We start from the raw sequence: 20,756 nt of genomic DNA on the forward strand, positions 1-20,756 counted from the left end.
TGTAGTATAATTCTTTAAAACTTAATTTGTTAAAATATTTAAATCTTTTTTAACATTAAGTTAATAATTTCAATTTAATCTATAGATATAATATTTTTTAATAAAAATATTTATTTTTATATTTTACTCAGTATGAAATTGCTACATAATTAGTATCCAAAAAACTCCATAATATGTATCTATATAAAAGTATATGTTTATATAAAAGTTGAAATAACCACAGAAGACCAATCTTCTTACTTTTCTATGTTCTTAGAAAATATTTATCTTATTTGTAATTGAGGTATTCTTTTCTAGCACGTGTTTGAAGAAAAGGGTGTGTTTCTAAAAAACACTTCAATCCTTAAACTCGTTGAAATTTTTGTATATTTGTATATTGATAATTAGTAATCAATGAGAGATACTCACCTTAAATTTTATGTATTTATAGTTTTTAAATAAATTTAAATTAAATATCTTTCTCTAAATATAATGTCATTCATTAATTGTAATCATGTCACGTTTAGGGAATAATTTGTGATATTGTATGGAATTATAATTGTATAATTGCCTTTTAGTGTATTTGATGCAGGAATTAAAATGTAATTTATTTATATATAAGAATTAAAAAAAAAAGTGCAGAACGTAACAAAAAAGTTTGGAAAGATAGATTAATACGTTGAAAAGGAAAGTGGGGCCCACTTGTGAGATAAGAGCGAAGGATGAGTGAAATTTTGAGCCCAAACAAAAAAATCCAAATTGAAAGAAAAAATGCATAATGTCATATCAGTATCACTTTTCTCACTCTCATAATTGCATTTTTATCTCTTCTATCTACAAACTTTGCATACTTTTCTTTCCCTTATCTTTCTTCCATTTTTTTTTTCATAAATCACTGCTTAATTATCGTTATTCTTTTTTTGAAGATAAAACATGAAATTTTTTAATAATGATTTATATTTTTTTCTATAATAAAATTAATATAAACGTATAAGTGAGATTTATTATTCTTATTTATATAATAGAATGTTTGATTTTATTTTTAATTAATATAAATTCACTAACATAATTTCTTGTATTAATGATAGGATAATTTAACAAATTTTATCGTGATAAACTTTAGTTTCAGATTAAGAAATAGGTTTAAGTTTATTTCAACTATGGGTTATTGAAATTTGACTTATTACAATATTTTGAATCTTTCTTTTAAAAAATATTATCAAAATTTAATATGTTTGATAAACGAATTCAAATCAAATCTTAACTTACTTACATTTATTGTGTTTGTCTGATTAAATAATTATAAATGCATTTCTTTAAATAAATGTTTTTACTTGTTTGAAACAAAAAATGTTATAAACCATTTTATCCCGTACTTTTACTAAAAGAAATATATTCTATTTTAATAAAAGAACCCCTTTAATAAATTAATTAAAAAAAATTCATAAAATTTAAGGTAAAAATTAGAAGATAACTTTCTTTGCTTTTATACAAAAAATTGATTATGTATTACAAAATACCCAATCATGTATACATTCATATACACGATAATTATTATGTACACATGAGAATATAGACATGATTATGCGTATGCGTTACAACGATTACGTATACATATATAACACGTATACATCATCAATTACTAACGTAACACAAACGCTATAATGTGTATGTATTTTTTAAATATGTGTGATATTATATTAGTAGATGATAATATTATAATGTTATTAAGTTAATATATATATATATATATATATATATATTAAAATTATATTTATTAAAAATAGAGTAAAATATATTAGAACAAATAAAAGAATAACTATTGATAAATAAAAAAGAAGAGAAAAAGCAAAGACAAATTTTATAAAAAATTTGTAAAAGTAACGGTCAATTTTTAAAAATTTAATAAATTGTTATATTTAAAAAGTAAAATCGGTATTTTGAAAAGTAAATACAAAAAGGAGAATCCCCTTTATATATATTGTTATCAATTTTTTTAACATAATTATGTTTTCAACCTTTTACTAATATTTACATTTCTATTTATTATAATAAAATAGAAATTTAATTTAATACTTTTTAAAAACATGAATATTCTTTTTCAATTATATCAATAACATTTATTATAATCTTTTTTCACTAAAATCTATTTTCTTCGTCTTCTTTCAAACGATCTAAGTTTTGTATTCTCGCTTCTCCTTCTTGTTTTTTCTCATCCTTTCCACCTCATCAAATAGAAAACAAACCCTAAATCCATCCAATCGAAAACAAACCCTAAATCCAATTGATAACTGCAATTCACAGATTTCAACGAAAATGATAGGCCATGATTCCTTGCTTGTTCCATGGTTCAAGATGATGGCTGAACTTATCTCTTATTTTTGGAGGGAAAGGAAAGATCTTTATTCATGCATTGGACACTACCCATGACCCACTTCTCAAGCTTTTAACTTTTCCCATTTCATGATCAAAATTCTTTCACCGACAAATCGAGTGAAATTTGACCTTTAATTAGCTTCCATAAACACTTCTTGCTTAAGTTGCTTCATTCCACTCATAAGTCCCAACCAGTAAGGTTCACGTCGCATTTCAAACCAAAGATCACATCAAACACATTAATTTTGCAAATGGCAAATGGCAAATTCCAAACTAAACCAGAAAACAGACAAGTTCTTCACACTCGGTTTTTTAATTATGAAACCTGTTTCAGACAACGTGTAGCGTAGCAGTTTTGTCGTCGCGTTAATATTATATTATAGTAACATAACGTTATGTTAATTTTTGAGATATTTAAAAAGTTACAGTTTTATAGATATTTTTATGTGCCGTTAAGGAAAAGGTAAGAACTAACAGGACATGCCTAATCAACGGCGTATATCGTGCGTGTCTGGTATTTATCGGATATCGATATTTGTATATTTGTATGATAAGTATTAGTTAAATATTCAATTTAAAAGATTTTTTTGTCTTTAATATGATTTTGACATGCCTTTAATATAATATTAATAATTATAAATTTAATAATTTTTTAAAAAACTTATAAATTTGTAAATTTATTGTATAAATTTTTATTGATATAAAAATAAGAAAAAAATATTATATGATTAATAATTATCATTTTTTTAGATATTAAATTAATAAATTAGATTTATTTTTATGTTAGTTAATAATTTATTAATTGAAAGTTTAAAATTAATATTAATATATATATATATATATATATATATATATATATATATATATATATATATATATATATATATATATATGTCGTGTTACATATTTTATATTTTTTAATTTAGTTATATTTTCGTATCCGTACATGTGTTTGTATCCAAAGTTTATAGGATAAGAAAGAAATTTGAAGGGTGGTATTTGTGAGACATGCGATGATGGAGATGGTAATTAATTGCAAAGAAAAAAGTCCTTAATTATTTGAAGCAACTATTAAGGAAAGTGGAAGTTTTGTGGGAAGAACAGTTCAAAGTGAAAAGTTCAAAGCACGAGGGCGAATAAGATGGAAAATTTGATGCAGTTCATTATTATGATTGGAAATTAAAAATGAGATATTGCAGAAAAAATAATAATTATAGTTTTTATTTGGAGGCCAGGGAAAAGGAACAGTAGATGATATGAATTATTGAGAGCGTTGTTCTAGAAGCATTGCTGTCATGTGACCACCGTCCTGGTTCCAAATCAGCCATGACATTAACGTTATCATGAGTCACCTTTCCTTCTAGAAGCTTTTCTGTCATGTGATTCATCATGGCCCCATGCTGCTACTTTTTTAACTGATAAAACCCAACACTTGTGTCATCCACTCAAAATAACACCACATTTCGGATTCTTCACATTTTTAAATTAATGATTACAAACAGTGTCAGTATTTATGTTATGTTCAGAACAGACCCATTTCTATGTTTTTTATTTACACGAGGAGTCATGTTTGTGTGAATGGTATTGACTAAACCTAATCTAGTGGTAATTTTAGTTGCTTCACCGTTACAACCGGAAAATAGAAGCTTTAAGAAAAAAATTTATTATTGATGGACAAAACTTATGGTCATAATTAACTTTTGTCAATAAAACAAAATTTTTGAGAAAAATAAAAATAAAATTGTATTGACAAATAAAAAAAAATTGCTATCACTAAAATTTGTTAATATATTCTGACTTTTTTTTTCATAACTAATTTATTTAAGGTTAATTATGTTTTTATCACTTAATTTTCAGTGTTTATTTCGAAATTTTATATTAATTTAGTCATTCATTTTTTGAAATACGTAAATTTAGTCATTTTAATCAAATTTCGTTAAGTTTATTTGACATTTCAAGCGTGTTTCGTAATAGTATTTGACTTAACATTAAATAAAAAAATGTGTCAAAGAGTATAAACAACTCAAATACAATTTTGAAATGTGTACGAAACATCAAATAAACCTAATAGAATTTAATAAAAAAGATTAAATCCACGTATTTTGAAAAATGAAAAACTAAATTAATTTAAAATTTTAAAATAGACTAATTCCAAAATTGAAAGAAAAAAACATATTTAACTCATTTATTTAATATAAAAAATAGATCCATTTTACATTAGTTATCGAATTTTATCATAAAATATTCAAACTCCAAACAAAAACTTTAATACCCATTACTTTTATGGAATATTAAATCATTCAATCTATAATAAAATTTACTGATAAATATATTATCAATGATATTTTTATTAGTAATAAAAATATTAAATTATCAACTAATTTATTACTAATAAAATTATTAATTCGTATTTTACTGAGAACTGACATGTGAATCTTTGAAAAATGACAATATTAGAGCAAATTAAAAAATTCTTATGTGTATTTCAAAACTGAAATGCAAAATAGTCGGATCCTAACAAGAACATTTGGTAATAAATAACAAATGTCAGAAAAAAATTTCATCAGTAATAAAAACTATAAATGTTAATAATTTTGGCATTACCAACCAATTTTTTTCCATCTATTAATTTTATTGTGGTGAAATAGTAAGAGAATTGATATATTACTTCACATTAGTGAAGACTCTGTAGTCATAAACACAATCGTTTATTGTTATATATTTTGACAAAAGATTAATTTAAAAAGACAATAATTCTATACCTTTAATCACTTAAAGTGTGAGGAGACTTTTCACCAAATAATTTTTCTAGAAGAGACAGTGTGATCGACAACATATGATTATTAAATATTAAATTAGAGGTAGAACTAACACCACATGCAGAAGGCACTGAAGGTGATAGCGTGATAATTGAAGCATGTATATTATTTATTTAGAGTATTATAATTCAACTCTCTTAAAAGTTAGGCAAATGCAGCCAATGTAAACACATGTGTGATGTGTACGTTACCCATTAATTACTGATTTGAATACAACAAAATCGATGAATAAATAAACAAAGTGTTTTTGCATAATTTTTAATATTCTCACACATGATGAAAATGTTAAAATAAATTATATCAATATAGTCGATAATTACCATCATCGTTATTTTTTTATTTTTTATTATTATCTTTCATTATTTTTTAAATATTTTAAATTTTATTTAATAAAATTAAAAAATATAAGTATTTGATTTATATATTTAATATTTTTATATAAGTAAAAATATCAAATAAATTAAGAAAAATATCAACAAAATTTGAGTATCAAACTTACCAGCAAAAGAAAATATTTCTAAGATTATTTATTCTAGTACAAAACCGTAAAATTCAGTGTAATTCAAAAAATCTATAAATAAGAACTTAACAAATATCAAAATCAATCATCTTTTTAGAAGAAAAAAAAATACCATTTTGAGAAGTTCTTTAGGAAGAGAAAGAAAAAATAATTATTTTAAAAAAGGAATTTGACCTAAAAGAAAAACAGAAAGTAAAAAAGCATTTTGAAAGTCGAAAACATTCATTTTCATCGTTATTCTATAACGATGAACGGTAAGAAGTAGCTAAATTTTTTATTCAAGAAGTTGGGTTTGCTTTTTATGAATTTCACTATTCCATCTAATTATTTTTTTCACCACTCTTGTATTATTATTTTAATTACATATTTTAAACTAATTGCATTATTGTTTATAATATTAAAATAAATTAATATAGGTGATGTTAGAAAAGTTATACAACAAAGCTTCACTTGTATTTTGTTTGTATTGATAATTAAAAAAGTTATAATGTATTCATCAAAGTTCTAGACCTCAACAAGTGTTTTTGCAAAATAAATAAATAAATATATATATATATATATATATATATATATATATATATATATATATATATATATATATATATATATATATATATATATATATATATATAGATAGAAACCAAAGAATTTTCAGAGTCTATAGAATTCACATGGTGAACAGAAAAGTTGATTCTGATGAGAAGTGGAGAGGTTGAAAATATGCACTAAAATGGTATCCATTTTCATGTGATTGAACAATTTCTCTGACTTAGGTATTTTCTTGTAGCCACAAATTATAATTTCAGAAGAATGTAGAATGAGTTAGAAGCTATTAATGTTCGAAAATAGACCACTTTTCAACGTCATTTTACTTTCCAATTTGATCGATAAGTTCCTGGACTCATTCTATCGCAATATAAAATTGATAAATGTACTCAAATTGGTTACGTTTAGTTATTCTTCGAGTTTAGTATTATGGATAGAATTCAAGTCTATTTATGTGTATTTTAATGTTTTCTTTTTGTCAAAATTGAATTTTCATGTCAATAATGTGTGTAATGAAAGTTGTAAAATTAAAAGTTTATGCTAAGAATACTTAAATAAACTATACTTTAATTTTCTCTGATTGGTAAAGCTAATTATAATTACAGTATTTAATCCAATCATCCAAAATGTTTCTCTTTTGTTTACAAGAAAAATAATAAACGAGAATATTTTCGATACAAAAATAAAGAGAGAAAGTACTTATTTATATGCGTTTAAAATTTCTAATAAAATGATTTATTATATTCGATGACGAATGATGCATATTTTAATACCATCGTATAAGAAAATAAAAAGCTTTTATCACAAGCTAAGAACATTAAACAATTATTATTAAATCAAATTATAAAAAAAAAATTAAGATCAAAAGATTAATGATTTTTAAAAAAGTTATTGTTCTTATCGTAAACATAATAACATTTTTTATTTATATTTTTTTAGATGAATATTTTACTTCTGTTTCATAAAAAAAAAAAGTCATATTTAGGACAAATTACATTTCTACAGTATTTATATTTTATCAACGATTATTCTTTTATATAATTCAACTATCTCTTAAAAGTTAGGCAAATGCGGCCCATTGTAACATGATGTGTACGTTATCCAGTAATTACTAATTTGAATTCAACCAAATCGATGAATAAATAAATAAAGTGTTTTTACATAAATTTTGATATGTTTACATCAAATAAAAATGTTGAAATGAATTATATCAATATAGTTAATAATTTACGTTATTATGTTTATTTTTTCTTTATTTTTAAATTTTATTGTTATTTTATTATTTTAGATTTTATTTAATAAAATCAGAAATTTGGTTTACATATTTATATTTATGAATTTAAATTTTCTATTGATTTTTATGTATAACTTTTCTGTTATAACTTAATGATCATTGATTTTTGAAGTTTTAATATATATTGATTTATTTAGTTTTATATTCTTTTAATAAAATATTCAATAATTATTATTTTCAATATTTTTGATAAACCTATAAGAATATATAAAGAAAATTTCGTCCACATTTCAAACTACCAATTTTACCATTTAAATATAATAATTTATTAAATTTTTAAAAGTTGATTATTATTTTTACAAGTTTTTTATAAAATCGGATGTCTTTACTTATTCTCTTCTTTTTTATTTATTAATGATTATTCTTTTATCTGTTCTGATATATTTCATTTTATTTTTAATTTATCAATGATTATTCTTTTATCTGTTCTAATATATTTTACTTTATTTTTAATAAATATATTTTAATTTATATATTAACTTAATAATATTACATTTAATATAATATAATATTATGCATATTTAAAAAATACATTATGTGTTATCAACGCGCGTGTTTACTCTATTATTATTTTCAATATTTTTGATAAATTTATATAATAAAAGTAAAAAAAATTTCTAATTTTGAGAAACAGAAGAAACAGAAGAAGAAAGTTACCTAGGGTTTGGCGCCTTTTCCCAATTTCAAAAGCGTCTTCTTCCTCTTCCACCCCTCTCAAACCTACCTTTTCAAAATCCAATTACATGTTATCTGAGTTGGTGAAAGACAGAAGCTTCTTGAGAGGTCGGTGAAAGTGGCTGAAGAGGACAACGAGAGGTTCTTGTTGAAGCTCAAGGAGCGTATTAACAGGTTCATTACAGTGTGGCCATATTAATTTGTTGGTAGAGGTAGTGTGTATTGTTTATACATTCATAGATGTGTGGCCATATTATTTTTAAGAGAAAATCTTACTAACATAAGATATACTTTGTTTCTTACATTTTTCTTCTCTAAAGTGGATGAAATTCATTGAAATCACCAATTTAATTAGTGATGATTTTAGTAAACTTATCCAATAGCAGAGAGAGTCTCACGAACCATTATTTCTTGTAAATACATTAAAAAGTGTTAGATTTTCAACAGTTATAAAATTTTGAATTTAAGAAGTCAAGACTTACTTCTCTCCATTTTATATGTTTTTGGTTAATCTTTTGGTTTCTGAATTCTGATTATTTAGCTTTGGTTGCTTAAATAAATGACAGTCCTTCAGCATATCTTAAATAAGGCTTTCTGGCATATTGCCTTGTATCAATAATACATCAGAGTAATACATAAACTTATTTCTCTTCGTTTTCTGTTTGCTTCTTTGTTCTGGCATCTTTTTCTTGGCTTCTCTCTGTTGACCACCGCCACCAGGTGTTTTATTGATATCAAGAGCCTTCAGTGTGCGTGATATGGTATGAAGAGCCTGCAGAACTGCAGAATTTGACAGTTTTCTGATACTTTCCTCTGCTTTCTTGTCCTCTTCATCCCTTTTCTTGTATTCTTTCATCTTGTATTAGATAAGAGAAACTGATACATGAAAGGCTACTGAACACGCTTTTATTTAATCAATAGAAATCAGCTATATAAAGCTGTTTTACAACCAAAAGAACAACTAACTCCATCCCTAATTTATTCGAATGGCCCCTATAAAAGAGTCACCTTCAACTATGACGTGGACTTTGTTCTTCTTGGCTCAGGTTCCGTCACACTTTTTTGTAGGTTTTCCATTTTTTTTTTCCTACTCAGTGAGTTTTTACTGTGCAGCATTATGACAGACTGGGCCAATATGAATTTGCTCATTCTAAAATTGATGAGGCTATTCATCACACGCCTATTCAGTCAAGGTTTGCTTATATTCACGCACCAAATTGTTTCTAATTCCCTATTATATAAATTTGTTTGTGCATGGTGATGTATATAACAGATGTGTCTGGAGAACAAATTAACAGCATTTGTATATAACAGCAATTAAATCCTTTCTTCATTCAACTCTTTATGGATAGATAAGGTCTAGTTTGTATCTTATTTTGTCTTGATATTACTGACATGTGGAAACAGGAGAAGATTTCAGAATGTGATTGTGTTTTTTTTCAAGATTCTGTAAACTATTTTAGAAGACAATTTTCAAAAGCTAATTTAGAGTTAAAAAATAGGGAGAGATGATATAAAAGGGTAGCATTGTTGTGAACTGGGAGACACACCAAGTGTTTGACAGACTGCCATGATATGATGGTAGCTTGGCAGATTACAAAATGCTAGCTGCCTGGGCATGAAATTTAAAAAAATGTAAATATTGAGCCTTGTTGTCTAGCCCAATTCCCAGACCATGGAGGTAGAATTTTTCTGTACCTGTTTTTCGGTGCCTTTCTGGTCAGGGATATTTACTTTCTTCTTAATACTAAATTTGCTTTATTCCTAATTATAAAAAGTATGAATTTATTTATAGATGTATAGGGGGGCGAAAACAAGCTTATAAATGTCAGAAATGTTTTCGTTTTATGATTTATAAAGTTATACTGCTCACAATCACAAATCAAAAGTTGATAATTTGAAATCATAAAATTAAAGTTGGATATACTCTGCGCATGAATATATTGAATAGTTTATTAACTGGTGAAGTATTTTTTACTTTTTAAACTGTTATTAGAGTGATGCACACATTTGTGTGAACATATAGTAATTAACTATACATGTTTGGTGGTTTCTAAACAGTTAGTAATTAACTTAGTAACTTTGGTAGGATGTTCATAACACGTGTACTTATAAGTCTAAACTCTTGGACAAATAATACAATCTAAAATCTTAAGACAGGATGATTTATTTTCATAAAAGAATGTTTGATTTATTTTATGTATATATATATATATATATATATATATATACATAAAAGTATGAACCATTAAATCATTTACATTTAGTTTGAGAAAATAATATAAAGTCTACATTTCAATGAGCTCCTTTGCAAGGGGAAAAATTAAATTGGTTTATAATTAAATTAAGAACAATTAAAAAAAAGTTCTTGCATTTCTACAAAAATAAATTATGTATAGATTAATTTTAATTTTTGAATAAAATATTTTTTATTTTCTTAGTAAATGATGTGGTATACAAAGATATAGTTATTATTACTATTATTATTCCAAACCTCTTCTAATTTGATCATTATAACGGTACCTAACTACAATAATCATTTCTTGTAAAATTATTTTTTCCAAAAAGATAAATAATAAAGAACCATTACCAATTTTTGTATTTTTTTTTCAATCTTTCCTTTTCTTATAATAGAGGTGCATTCTGAAATCTAGAAAAAAGAAAAAGGTAAAAGGGCATTCCGAAGTCTGGAGAGAAGTAGAGACAATGATGTGACTAAATAACATGAGGTACATAACAGAATTAACTACTATCACTTTAGTAGTCTTGCCGCTTAACTGATTATAGCTACAGACAATGATGCGATTAGAATCAATGTACTAAACAAATTCGAGGAACTTGTTTTATGTTCAATACGAAGATGCCAACTCGAAAAGCTCTTTGTGCTGATCTGATACATAAGACTTCACTTTCATAGTCGGTTTTCCATCACTTCCTGGAGAGATGCACTTCACCCCAATGACAGTAGCCAAACCTGCAAAATTACAGGTAAAATTCTTTCAATCCTGTGCCGAGAATAAAAAACATCACAATCAAAGTTAAACTTGATGAGACAGAAGAAACTGGCAGAAGTTAAGCTAGAATCACCCTTCAATCAAAAGTTACGAATACGGAATAATAGTTGTTATATAACACACTACTCCACAATGACTGATAGAGCAATATGGTTTTACTTACTTTGGTGTATGCGACCATACACCGGTCTTTCCCCTTTCCAGTATTCCAATGGCCTTGTCCTGATCCTGGAGCTTCTCCTTACTCCAGAATTCCATGATGTACCGGAAGCTGGAACAAAGATAAATTACTTAACAACAAAAGGAGTTCTTGAAAATAAATGGAGGGGATAAATGACAAGTACAAACCAGCAAGGCTTTGCCGTTTGGAAACATTTGTTGGCGCACGTGATTTAACTCTCTTCTGTTTTTTAACAGGCTGCATAGAAGCATCTGTCTTTTCCTGTGACAGAAGTCACAGTCAATTCCTTAAAAAGCAATTAGCGGGTAAAATTTTGATATAGTGATTAATCAGACTTGTGTGGAATCATGCCAGGGCGGCTTATCCTAAATTAGTTTCATAAAATATTAATACAGAAACCAATTTTAAACATGAATATTTGTAAATTTCTAAATACAATTCAATTCCAAACCATACGTTAACTATCCGAATGGTATGGTAAATTTAATTTTACCCTTTTCTAGTAGAATATAGTTAGGAAACTGAAAGCACATGGATAATCAAGTGTAATTGCCTTTCACTAAGTGATCGAACAAATTACGCTTTATCACATTCAAAGTATGGCAAATTATTCCTATAATAAATTTTGACCACACGTATTAACATTCACTGATGCTCTCTATATCTCTCTCTATCACATTATGCATCTCTTCGCTTTTTATGTCATTCATAAATTTATAAATAATAAACAATATTGAACAAATATTAGTTGTATAACTATAATTTTTCTGCTGTAAAGCACCTTGATTGCCCCCATATCTATTTTTACCATTTAAATTGCTGATACATGATAAAATGATTGAATTATAACACAAATGGTTTAAACACTGACAAACGTAAAAAAAGAAATGGACAACTCTAGTAACCTGTACAATATCGGCTTGATATCCAGTGGGATTGGATTGATCATCTTCTGATCTTCTGGCTCGTTTATCCACAGCGTTGGCTTGATATCCAGCAAGATCGGATTGATCAGCTAAGGCAAACCACAACAAAGTTAGTATAATCGAAGGTACATTAATGCTGGTTTTAAAATATATTCGGCTGATTTCACAGATCAAAGGGCAACGTAAGAGGAGAAATCAGGACACTGTTATATGAATCACTGCGAGGGGTAAACTACTAGGATTAAGTGATGTCATTGAGATATTCCATAAATATATGTTTTGGCACAGTTTTTTCGGGCTTTGCATTCACTAAAAGTATAAGCTCCTCCAAATAGCCTCTAAAGAACCACTATTTTCAGGCATGTTTATTAAAAACTACATTTGATAATGATTTTCTATGACTGTGCTTAGCCTGCCCTCTGCTTTAAACTTCTTTGAAGAAGACAAAACAGAAAAGAGGGTTAAACACTATCTTTAAGTAGTTCTATATTGCATGTTCTCGAAACACCATTTACGTAAATGGTAAGAAAGATATCAAATTCACTACCAAATGATCAAATATAAGTGCACTCTGAGCAGTGAGCAGGAACATGACATCATATCAGCAACAAAAGATCATAATATAGTTTGAGTTTTCAAAAGAAGCATTAATGCATGTGCAGAATTACTCAAGAGATGCAGGTTCAAAGAACTCTGCATATCCTAAGCCAACGGATTTTCAATGGAATAAACTAGTATTGCATATGACAGTGTGTACAAATCAATTGCCATTGTTCTTTTTTCTTTTATTTTCCTAATAATGCAAAATGAAGCATTTTGCAGGAAAATACATTCTGAACGTGTTCAGGCATTCTGCTTTCAGTTAGTTATTCAGAATATAACTCAGAAGCATGTGAATAAATACATACCTAGTGGATTATCCATGTTGAGATTTGCATCATCAGTTCGAATGGAAGTTGTAAATGGCTGCATATTTCCTGCCTGTGTCAATCAGAACACAAAAAGATTGATTAAGGTTTTCATTGTTAAAACTCTGCATGAGTCAACAACTTAAATTTATGATACTACTTTTTTCCAAATGAAACATACATTGTCCTCGGATTGACAGGATTCATTTGCCTCAATATTGAGCCTGTCCTCAATGTCATGCATAACCCTTTCACCCATATCACTGCCTCCAACATCTACATCCATGTGAACAAGAGGTTCATATGAATCAACATTATTAACAGACTTGGGTTCCCTTGAATTATCCTCAATGGACTTTTGAGGAGTACTTGTACAATTTCTGGCAGTGTCCTCAGCCAAACTTATCCCACCAACTGCAGTTATATCTTCAATTGAGGACGCAATCAGTTCATTTGATGACTTCTCAGAACTCTCTTCCTTGGAAATATCAGAAGCATGGGTGCAATTTATGTCTGTATCCAAAACTGTACTTGTATTGTCAACAGCAACAACATCTGCGATCATGTTTGGTTCAATGTTCGACTTGTCCTCTGTGCCAACCATTTTGCCCATTCCACTGCCTCCAACATCTATGTCAAAATGAAGTTCACTTGAGTCAATATCAACATCGAACATAGGTTCCCTTGAATTACTCTCCATAGACTTACGAGATGTACTGGTACCATTAGTGACCGTTTCCTTAGCCCCGCTTGTCCCACCAACTCCAATTATATCTTCAGCTGAGGACGCATTCAGTTCATTCAATGATTTCCTAGAATTGTCTTCCTTTGAATTTCCAGATGGATTGGTGTAATTTCTGTCTGTGTCCGAAACTGTACTGGTCTTTGCAACTACAACATCTTTAATCAAGTGAGCATTCAATTCATTCGGCCTCCCAGGAACAAGATTGTGTTCTGAATTTTCCATACCAATTTCATTAAGTGAAAAATGATCCATTGGTTGCCTTGACATTGAAATGTGCTTCTGCAGTGACAAGATTGAAGCAAATGGACTTCTTGGAGGGGTGGGTGAAGATAATTGCTGCACAGTGATCTGTGTAGACTTTTTAATTGGTGTCTTCTTATTCGTATTCATTCCTCTCAACAAGTTATCTATGTCGGATAAAGCCTTCCTTGGCTTTGACTTTTTCCCTTGCAATGATTTCAGATCAGTCACCTGGCTATCTGGGAAGATCGGAACAGAAAATTTATCTACAGCTACGGGTTTGATCTGTAACCTCTCCTGCAAAAGACTAATTGCCCCATCCCCTTCTAGATCCTCAGAATTGCATGAAAGCAATCCATCCAACAATTCATCGAGCTTGTTCCCTTTAGTAGCAGATGAATCTGCGGAAAAAAGACATAATGATTGAAGTATTGAAAAAATGGGGAAGTAAAAATGCACTGAAAAGTCCAATTTTAGGAGGGAAAAAAAAAAGGCCCGGCAGCGCACTCATATAGTAGAATGGGGGTAGCATCCACTCACCCATTACTTTTTTTTTCGAAGATAGCACATAGGCTTCATCTATGTCAGTTCTCTCGGCCACGAGATCAAGAGTCTGAGATCCAAGCGTATCCTGGGAGGACAGAACACTTTCAGAGGTTTCTCTGGGATACCGATGCTTGTATTTGATTGGCCTGGCCCATAAGACATTAAGCTCGAGTTAAACACAGATAAAAAAAATACAAAAATCACAATGCAGACTGGTTATCGTAGTATTATGAGAGAGTACAATTGATCATTCCCCAAAAGCCCAGGTCGACGTTCTCGTGGTCTAGTAGACAAGCTATTCTGATCATACTCAAACGAGGCACCACCCAGCTGCTTCTGTATTTCTCTTTTTGCATCTACCCACCAAATGCAAACCCAATAAGACCAAGAACAAGCCACGGGGAAGTGAATCTCGTTCACAAGAAGAGAAAGAAGAAACAAACACAAACTTACTTTCCAACCGTTCATGGGCCGAGAAGAATTCCGCCGGATCTTTCAAGCTATCAAGGTCCAAAGTCGGAAGCAAACTCTCAACAGAGGGCCTGTTACAAAGAACCCAGTCAACAAAAAACAACTGTAAAATACATTCACGGATAGAATATACAAGCCTTACGTTTTAGTTGGCTTCATAGAGAAGCGTGGACGTTTGAGCCCCAAACCAGGTCTCTGTTGTCGACGAAATTCTCCATCCTCTGCTGCGCCGTTTGTTGTTTGAAAAATTGAGTCTTGCGTGATCTCAGAGCCGAACAGATTAGGGTTATCATCCAAAACAGACTTGGCCCCCTGCACCAGTTTCGCGGGACTCCGCAAGGCCTGTGCAAACACAGTAACATGAAATGGAAGGCAATGCTACAATTAAAGCTAAACGAAACTTAATTAGGTTGAAACGATAGAAGAGAAAAAAAGGGTTATGATAAGTACTCACCATGGATTTGAGGTGAGTGTGGATGGTTTGAAGATCTAAGTCTGAGTTGTAGGGTTGGGAAGGTGGAAGAAGAGACGGCGAAGTAAAGAGGGAAAGTCCCCAATAATTGGCGAGAGGATCCACTAGTGCATCACCTTCTTTCTCCATTGATGCATATTGGTTTCGGAGAATCGAACAACTAAACCCTAGAATCGTGTTTTGGTTTATTTCTTTTGATTCAAAAATTGAAAACGAAAGAGTGAGCGGGAGCAGCTCTTCCTACTTATAAAATAACTAAATAATAAAAGAGTAATATTATGTTTACTTCAACACTCCTTATAAAATAGCTAAAATAATAAAGTCAAAAAAATCTTATTATTTATTAAGAGAAAAATCGTGAACGGCAGGATTCGAACCTGCGCGGGCAGAGCCCGCCTGATTTCTAGTCATGCCCGATAACCACTCCGGCACGTTCACTTTCGTTATATAAAATTTGGAAAAATAATATTATAATTTTATATGCTAACTATCTAAAGCCACCTTCTTTGCACATTCAGCGTAGGCGCAGCACATAAGCAACCCCAACAACAAAAACGCAGAGCAGCAAAAGAAAGAGGAGAGGAAGCGAAGAGTATTAATTTTTTTTTTTGTTGATTCAGATTTCTCCCAATATTTATATTTATATTTATTTCTTTATTGCTATTCATCTCAGTAGGCACGCACATTCAAATTCTCTTGCATGTTTCTGTTCACTGATGAAGTTTTTGATCAATTTACGAATTTTATTCTGACCCCAAATGCAGATTTCTTCACTAAAACTTCAGTGTTTGTCGAATTTGGTGCTTTTGGCACCCTCCACGTAAGTAGTTTTTCTACTATGTCTGGTGCAAAAAGAAGTGCCAACAACAGCGGTTCCAAGCGGAGCCTGCCATCATGGACGTGTTCAAAGGAGAACGAGGGCGAAAACAGTGAAAAGAAACAAACTTTCGACGGCAAAGGTGAGAAATTCAATGAGGGTGAGGCACCCGAGATGGGCAAAGTCCAAAATGAGAATGGTGGAAAATCTTCTGCCTCAAGTTTGGAGTTTAGAAGCTTCAACAAACTTCTGGTGGGCTTTGGCTTTGCTTGCATTGCTATTTTCGAATGTTTATTGGCTGACTCATTAGTTTAACCGGTTTTTGGACAGGAAGGGGTGGTTTTTGTGCTCTCAGGGTTTGTGAATCCGGAGAGGGGCATGTTGAGGTCACGAGCAATGGAAATGGGGGCACAATATCAGCCTGATTGGAACTCTGATTGCACTCTCTTGGTTTGTGCATTTCCAAACACCCCTAAGTTTAGACAAGTTGAAGCTGATTGTGGAACCATTGTATCCAAGGTTTTCCTTTTTTCCCTTTTCCTTTTGTTTAAACGTGAATGTCAATATTATCTCTCTCTCTCTCTCTCTCTCTCCCTCTCTCTCTATTTATTCAAAATAATGTTTATGTTTAGTTCTATGCTTTTCTAGGTGTCATTTTTATGCCTCCATTTATAAAGGAGTTAAGATATCTGGTATTGATTCATGCTTATTGATAAGCTCATAATTTAAAATAAACTGTTATCTTAATGATCAAGAGAACGCAAGAGCATCTTATGTTCATAGTCATTTTTCTTTGTTCGTGAAATAACTTTATTTGATCGTTTAGGTCCACATTTATTTCAGTGTCAATTTCTGTAATTCCTTTAATTTGTGGTGTTGTTAGACTCCATTACAGTGTTTGAAGATTACACGCAACTTTGCCTTGATTTGTATGAAGCAATTTTCTATGTAATGTGCTAATTGAAACATTTTGTTTGCTAGAGGTTTTCTATTGCTAAATCAAATCAATGCTTTTTCTTTTTCATTAATTTTGTCAGCATTACTTTACTTAAGTGTTGAATATTATTAAGAGCTATCAAACTTTAACACGTTTTCATTTTGGTTGGGAAGTTCTTGTCATGCCACTCAAACTCTTGGTTGTATAATCTTTATATGTATTTTGGACAATATTCTTACTTGATATTACATGATGTACCCTTCTTTTCTTCATTTTCGGGATTAGGATTGGATAATAGATTGTTACACCCAGAGGAAGCTGATTGAAATTGACAATTACCTTCTTCATGCTGGGAAACCATGGCGTAATGGAAATGTTTCAGGAGAAGTCAATGAAGGTGATATAATTGGCTATGTGCTTGTATATAGTATAGAAAGTTAAGTTAGAGGGCATCTTTTTTTTACTATTTACTGAGCACTGTGCTTGTTCCAACAAGCATCTTGTTTATATCTTTACTCTTTTTCTAGGAAAGTGAATAGAAAAATAAAATTATATATTTTGGAACAAAATTGCAATTATCTATTGCTGATTTAAATGATATTATCTCTGTCTAATTATTTCTTAAATTACTCAAAAGTTAAAACACTTCTTTTTTGTTTTTCTAAAGCCGTTTTTACATCCATCTTGATCTTATATATACATATATATATATATATACATATATATATATATATAGATAGATATATAGATATATATTTATATGTATATACACACACTACTTAAATGGATGCTCAATGTAATAATGAAGCTTTGAAAATAATGGCCTGTACTACAACATGTCTTTATGAGATAGTTCTTGTCAAGCTCCTTCCCCTGCCCCAATACTGCTATCTCCATCTAATTTCACATCTATTTTATCTTTATGTGAACCCCACTATTGCTGAGTACAGATAAAAAACCATCTGTACCCAAAAAGTCACCAAAGCGTGTCGATAGAGAACAGCCTTCAAAGTCAACCGCCTCCATTAAATCAAAGGTAAATCTAACAAGATGTTTTATAAGTCACATACTTGAGACTCTGAATAACCTTTATTTCATCTGCAAACAATTAAATCTGCTATAGAGTATAGACTTTTATGTTTGGTGCGTATTCCAGGGAAAAGGCATTGATATTTCTAGGAAATGCTTTGAGCCTTCGGAAGTGAAGGAGTGGGCCATTGATGACTTGAATAAAACAATTCAGTGGCTGGAAAGTCAAGAAGAAAAGGTTATGATCTTCCATTTTCTGTGTGTTTTCAGTTTTTGTTTCCTTCTAGAGGTTACAAAATTCTTATTTGGATTCTGAACTTCCATAGAGTCAGACTAAAGTGCAAAAAAAAAAAGAAGTTTGCATCGAAACTAAGCTCATTTGTTAGAAAATCATAGTTTTTGACTACCCTAGCTTAACTTTGCTAAAGCTTGGCAGTATATACTATATGAATCTAAATTATGTTAATCATTTCAGCCAGATCCAAGTGAGGTGACAAAAATAGCCGCAGAGGGAATTCTTACTTGTTTGCAAGATGCAATTCGTTCTCTAGAGGAAAAACAGGTAATGTACTCAGAAAAATTTGTATCACTCTTGTCAGATAGAAAGCATAGGTAAAATTTCTCCCTTCATAGAGATATGTCAGAATAAACATAAAGAAAAGAATTACCTTATTTAAAATTCAATCGATTTCCTTTAAGGATCACTGATATAGTGTCTAAAACACAATTGATTGTTATTTGAGTGTTAATTGTGTTTTGTCTATCCTAGGAGGTACGAAGTCAGTTAACTAGGAAACATAACAAGCCATAAGAATGTCAAATTTTTTCTTGCATGAACACCCTAGTACCTAGTATTTTCTATTTCCTAATCGTTTCTGATCCAACATTTTCTCGGGTGCTTCTAAGTTTTCTCTGCAACTTTTGTACTTGTTTTTGTGGCAGTGACAATACCTAACGTTGCTGACTAATTTCACTTAGATAGGAATTGGCTGATCAATTGATTGAGTCAGCTCACTGAATGACACATTTCCATATCAAAGCCATTAACGGTTTGATCTTAGAATGTTGTATTTTTGTTTCTAATTTAATACTTTAATTTTATACCTTGCCATTATATTTGACTTCACTGAATCCTGTTCCATAATCACTACTCTTACTTTTAGTTTCAATGCCAGTGCTTTTACAGTAGGGATGAAATAAAAATAAAATATTTCGCAGCTGATGGTCATTGCCTTATTATCTTTAACCAGGATATCCGTAAAGGAACTGAGGACTGGATGTTCTTGCCTCGTGTAGTTGAGGAGCTTGCAAAGTTAGATGTAGTTGGAAACAAGAAAACTTTGTTGTCAAAGGAAGATATTCACAGGCAGGCTTTGGATTGCAAGCGAATTTACGAGGAGGAACTAAGTAGTTTAGATCATCAAAGGAAGAAAAATTCAAAGGTAAATAAAGAACAGACAAGCAAACCTGGAAGAACAAATGCCATGTCTTCTGGTGCAGTTGAGTATGATAGTGATGATACAATTGAGATGACGGAACAAGAAATAGACCTTGCATATAAAACTTTGTCCTCTAACATCGGCCACTTGTGAATTCTGATTGAACTTGTTTCTTTTGGGAAGAAAAGGAGTTGATTTGGTTTAGCTAGACTTTTCTTTGAATATTCTACTGTGTATATCACAAAGTCTTTGTTATTGTTAGCCTTAGATGTTCTCCTGTTTTTGCTGCTTCCATGCATATCACTTTTCTGAGTTTCTATTTTGTTCAAATATCTGTGTTGGGTAAATCAAAACACAACTTTACTTGCAATGTGTTTGGTTAAATGTTAAGTCATGTTGGTCACCATAAATTGGACTAAACATTGGTGATTCAGGAGATGTTCAAATTTTTCTATACTCGTAAATTGGTTAGTTAAATTCTTTGGCACGCAAAGAATTTATAGTAATATTGTGGTGTTTAATTACGATTGTTAAAATTAAAGTAAAATACTATGATTTAATATTTTATAAATCATTTTAAATTTAAATTCTGAAATCCTAATTGTAAAATGTTTTTATTAAATGTTTTTAGAAAGTCTTACATTTTTAAATGATCTTTTAAAAGTTGTCGTGTTTTTTTTATGTAAAAAAGTCATTTGCACATTGTTTGTTTTGGTATGTTTACTATTTATGGGGACGCAAGAGCAAGTAGGTTGTGCTTTTGTTTTAAAAAGTTTGTGGATAATTTGAGTGATGGAATGGAGAAGGATTTTTCGGTATAAT

At 29.7% G+C, this 20,756-nt stretch overlaps 2 protein-coding genes, 1 long non-coding RNA gene and 1 other non-coding gene across 6 annotated transcripts; 2 read left to right on the plus strand and 2 right to left on the minus strand.

Annotated features, from left to right (window-relative positions):
• The first annotated feature begins 8,176 nt into the window (after positions 1-8,176).
• LOC146886558 (uncharacterized) lies at positions 8,177-9,542 on the plus strand. Its single transcript, XR_014994720.1, has 2 exons — positions 8,177-8,383; positions 8,930-9,542. It is a non-coding gene; the product is annotated as an uncharacterized LOC146886558 (long non-coding RNA).
• A 1,365-nt stretch (positions 9,543-10,907) lies between these two features.
• CENP-C (centromere protein C) lies at positions 10,908-15,956 on the minus strand. Of its 2 annotated transcripts, XM_028070044.2 has the most exons (12): positions 15,695-15,956; positions 15,383-15,582; positions 15,223-15,311; positions 15,011-15,125; positions 14,764-14,915; positions 13,947-14,624; positions 13,420-13,868; positions 13,239-13,311; positions 12,310-12,419; positions 11,572-11,665; positions 11,387-11,494; positions 10,908-11,183 (listed from the first exon to the last, which is right to left on the minus strand). In XM_028070044.2, exons 1-12 carry the CDS (start codon positions 15,839-15,841, stop codon positions 11,059-11,061), a joined length of 2,340 nt encoding a protein of 779 aa, XP_027925845.1. In that variant the 5' UTR covers positions 15,842-15,956; the 3' UTR covers positions 10,908-11,058. The 2 variants fall into 2 exon arrangements, with proteins under 2 accessions (XP_027925845.1, XP_027925844.1); XM_028070043.2 differs by having other exon boundaries at positions 13,420-14,624; positions 15,695-15,955.
• Positions 15,957-16,068: 112 nt separating this feature from the next.
• On the minus strand, positions 16,069-16,150 carry TRNAS-AGA (transfer RNA serine (anticodon AGA)). Its single transcript has one exon. It is a non-coding gene; the product is annotated as a tRNA-Ser (tRNA).
• Positions 16,151-16,214: 64 nt separating this feature from the next.
• Positions 16,215-20,215, plus strand: ATXRCC1 (BRCT domain-containing DNA repair protein). 2 transcript variants are annotated; one of them, XM_028070450.2, is made up of 8 exons: positions 16,215-16,304; positions 16,477-16,781; positions 16,860-17,048; positions 17,752-17,863; positions 18,417-18,502; positions 18,623-18,733; positions 18,971-19,057; positions 19,746-20,215. In XM_028070450.2, exons 2-8 carry the CDS (start codon positions 16,551-16,553, stop codon positions 20,085-20,087), a joined length of 1,158 nt encoding a protein of 385 aa, XP_027926251.1. In that variant the 5' UTR covers positions 16,215-16,304; positions 16,477-16,550; the 3' UTR covers positions 20,088-20,215. The 2 variants fall into 2 exon arrangements, with proteins under 2 accessions (XP_027926251.1, XP_085530100.1); XM_085673974.1 differs by lacking the exon at positions 16,215-16,304 and having other exon boundaries at positions 16,314-16,781.
• Positions 20,216-20,756: the final 541 nt, after the last annotated feature.

The sequence above is a fragment of the Vigna unguiculata genome, chromosome 5, assembly GCF_037176805.1.
Source record: "Vigna unguiculata cultivar grain cowpea cultivar isolate G323 ecotype 2 chromosome 5, ASM3717680v1, whole genome shotgun sequence".
In the NCBI taxonomy this organism is placed as follows: domain Eukaryota; kingdom Viridiplantae; phylum Streptophyta; class Magnoliopsida; order Fabales; family Fabaceae; genus Vigna; species Vigna unguiculata.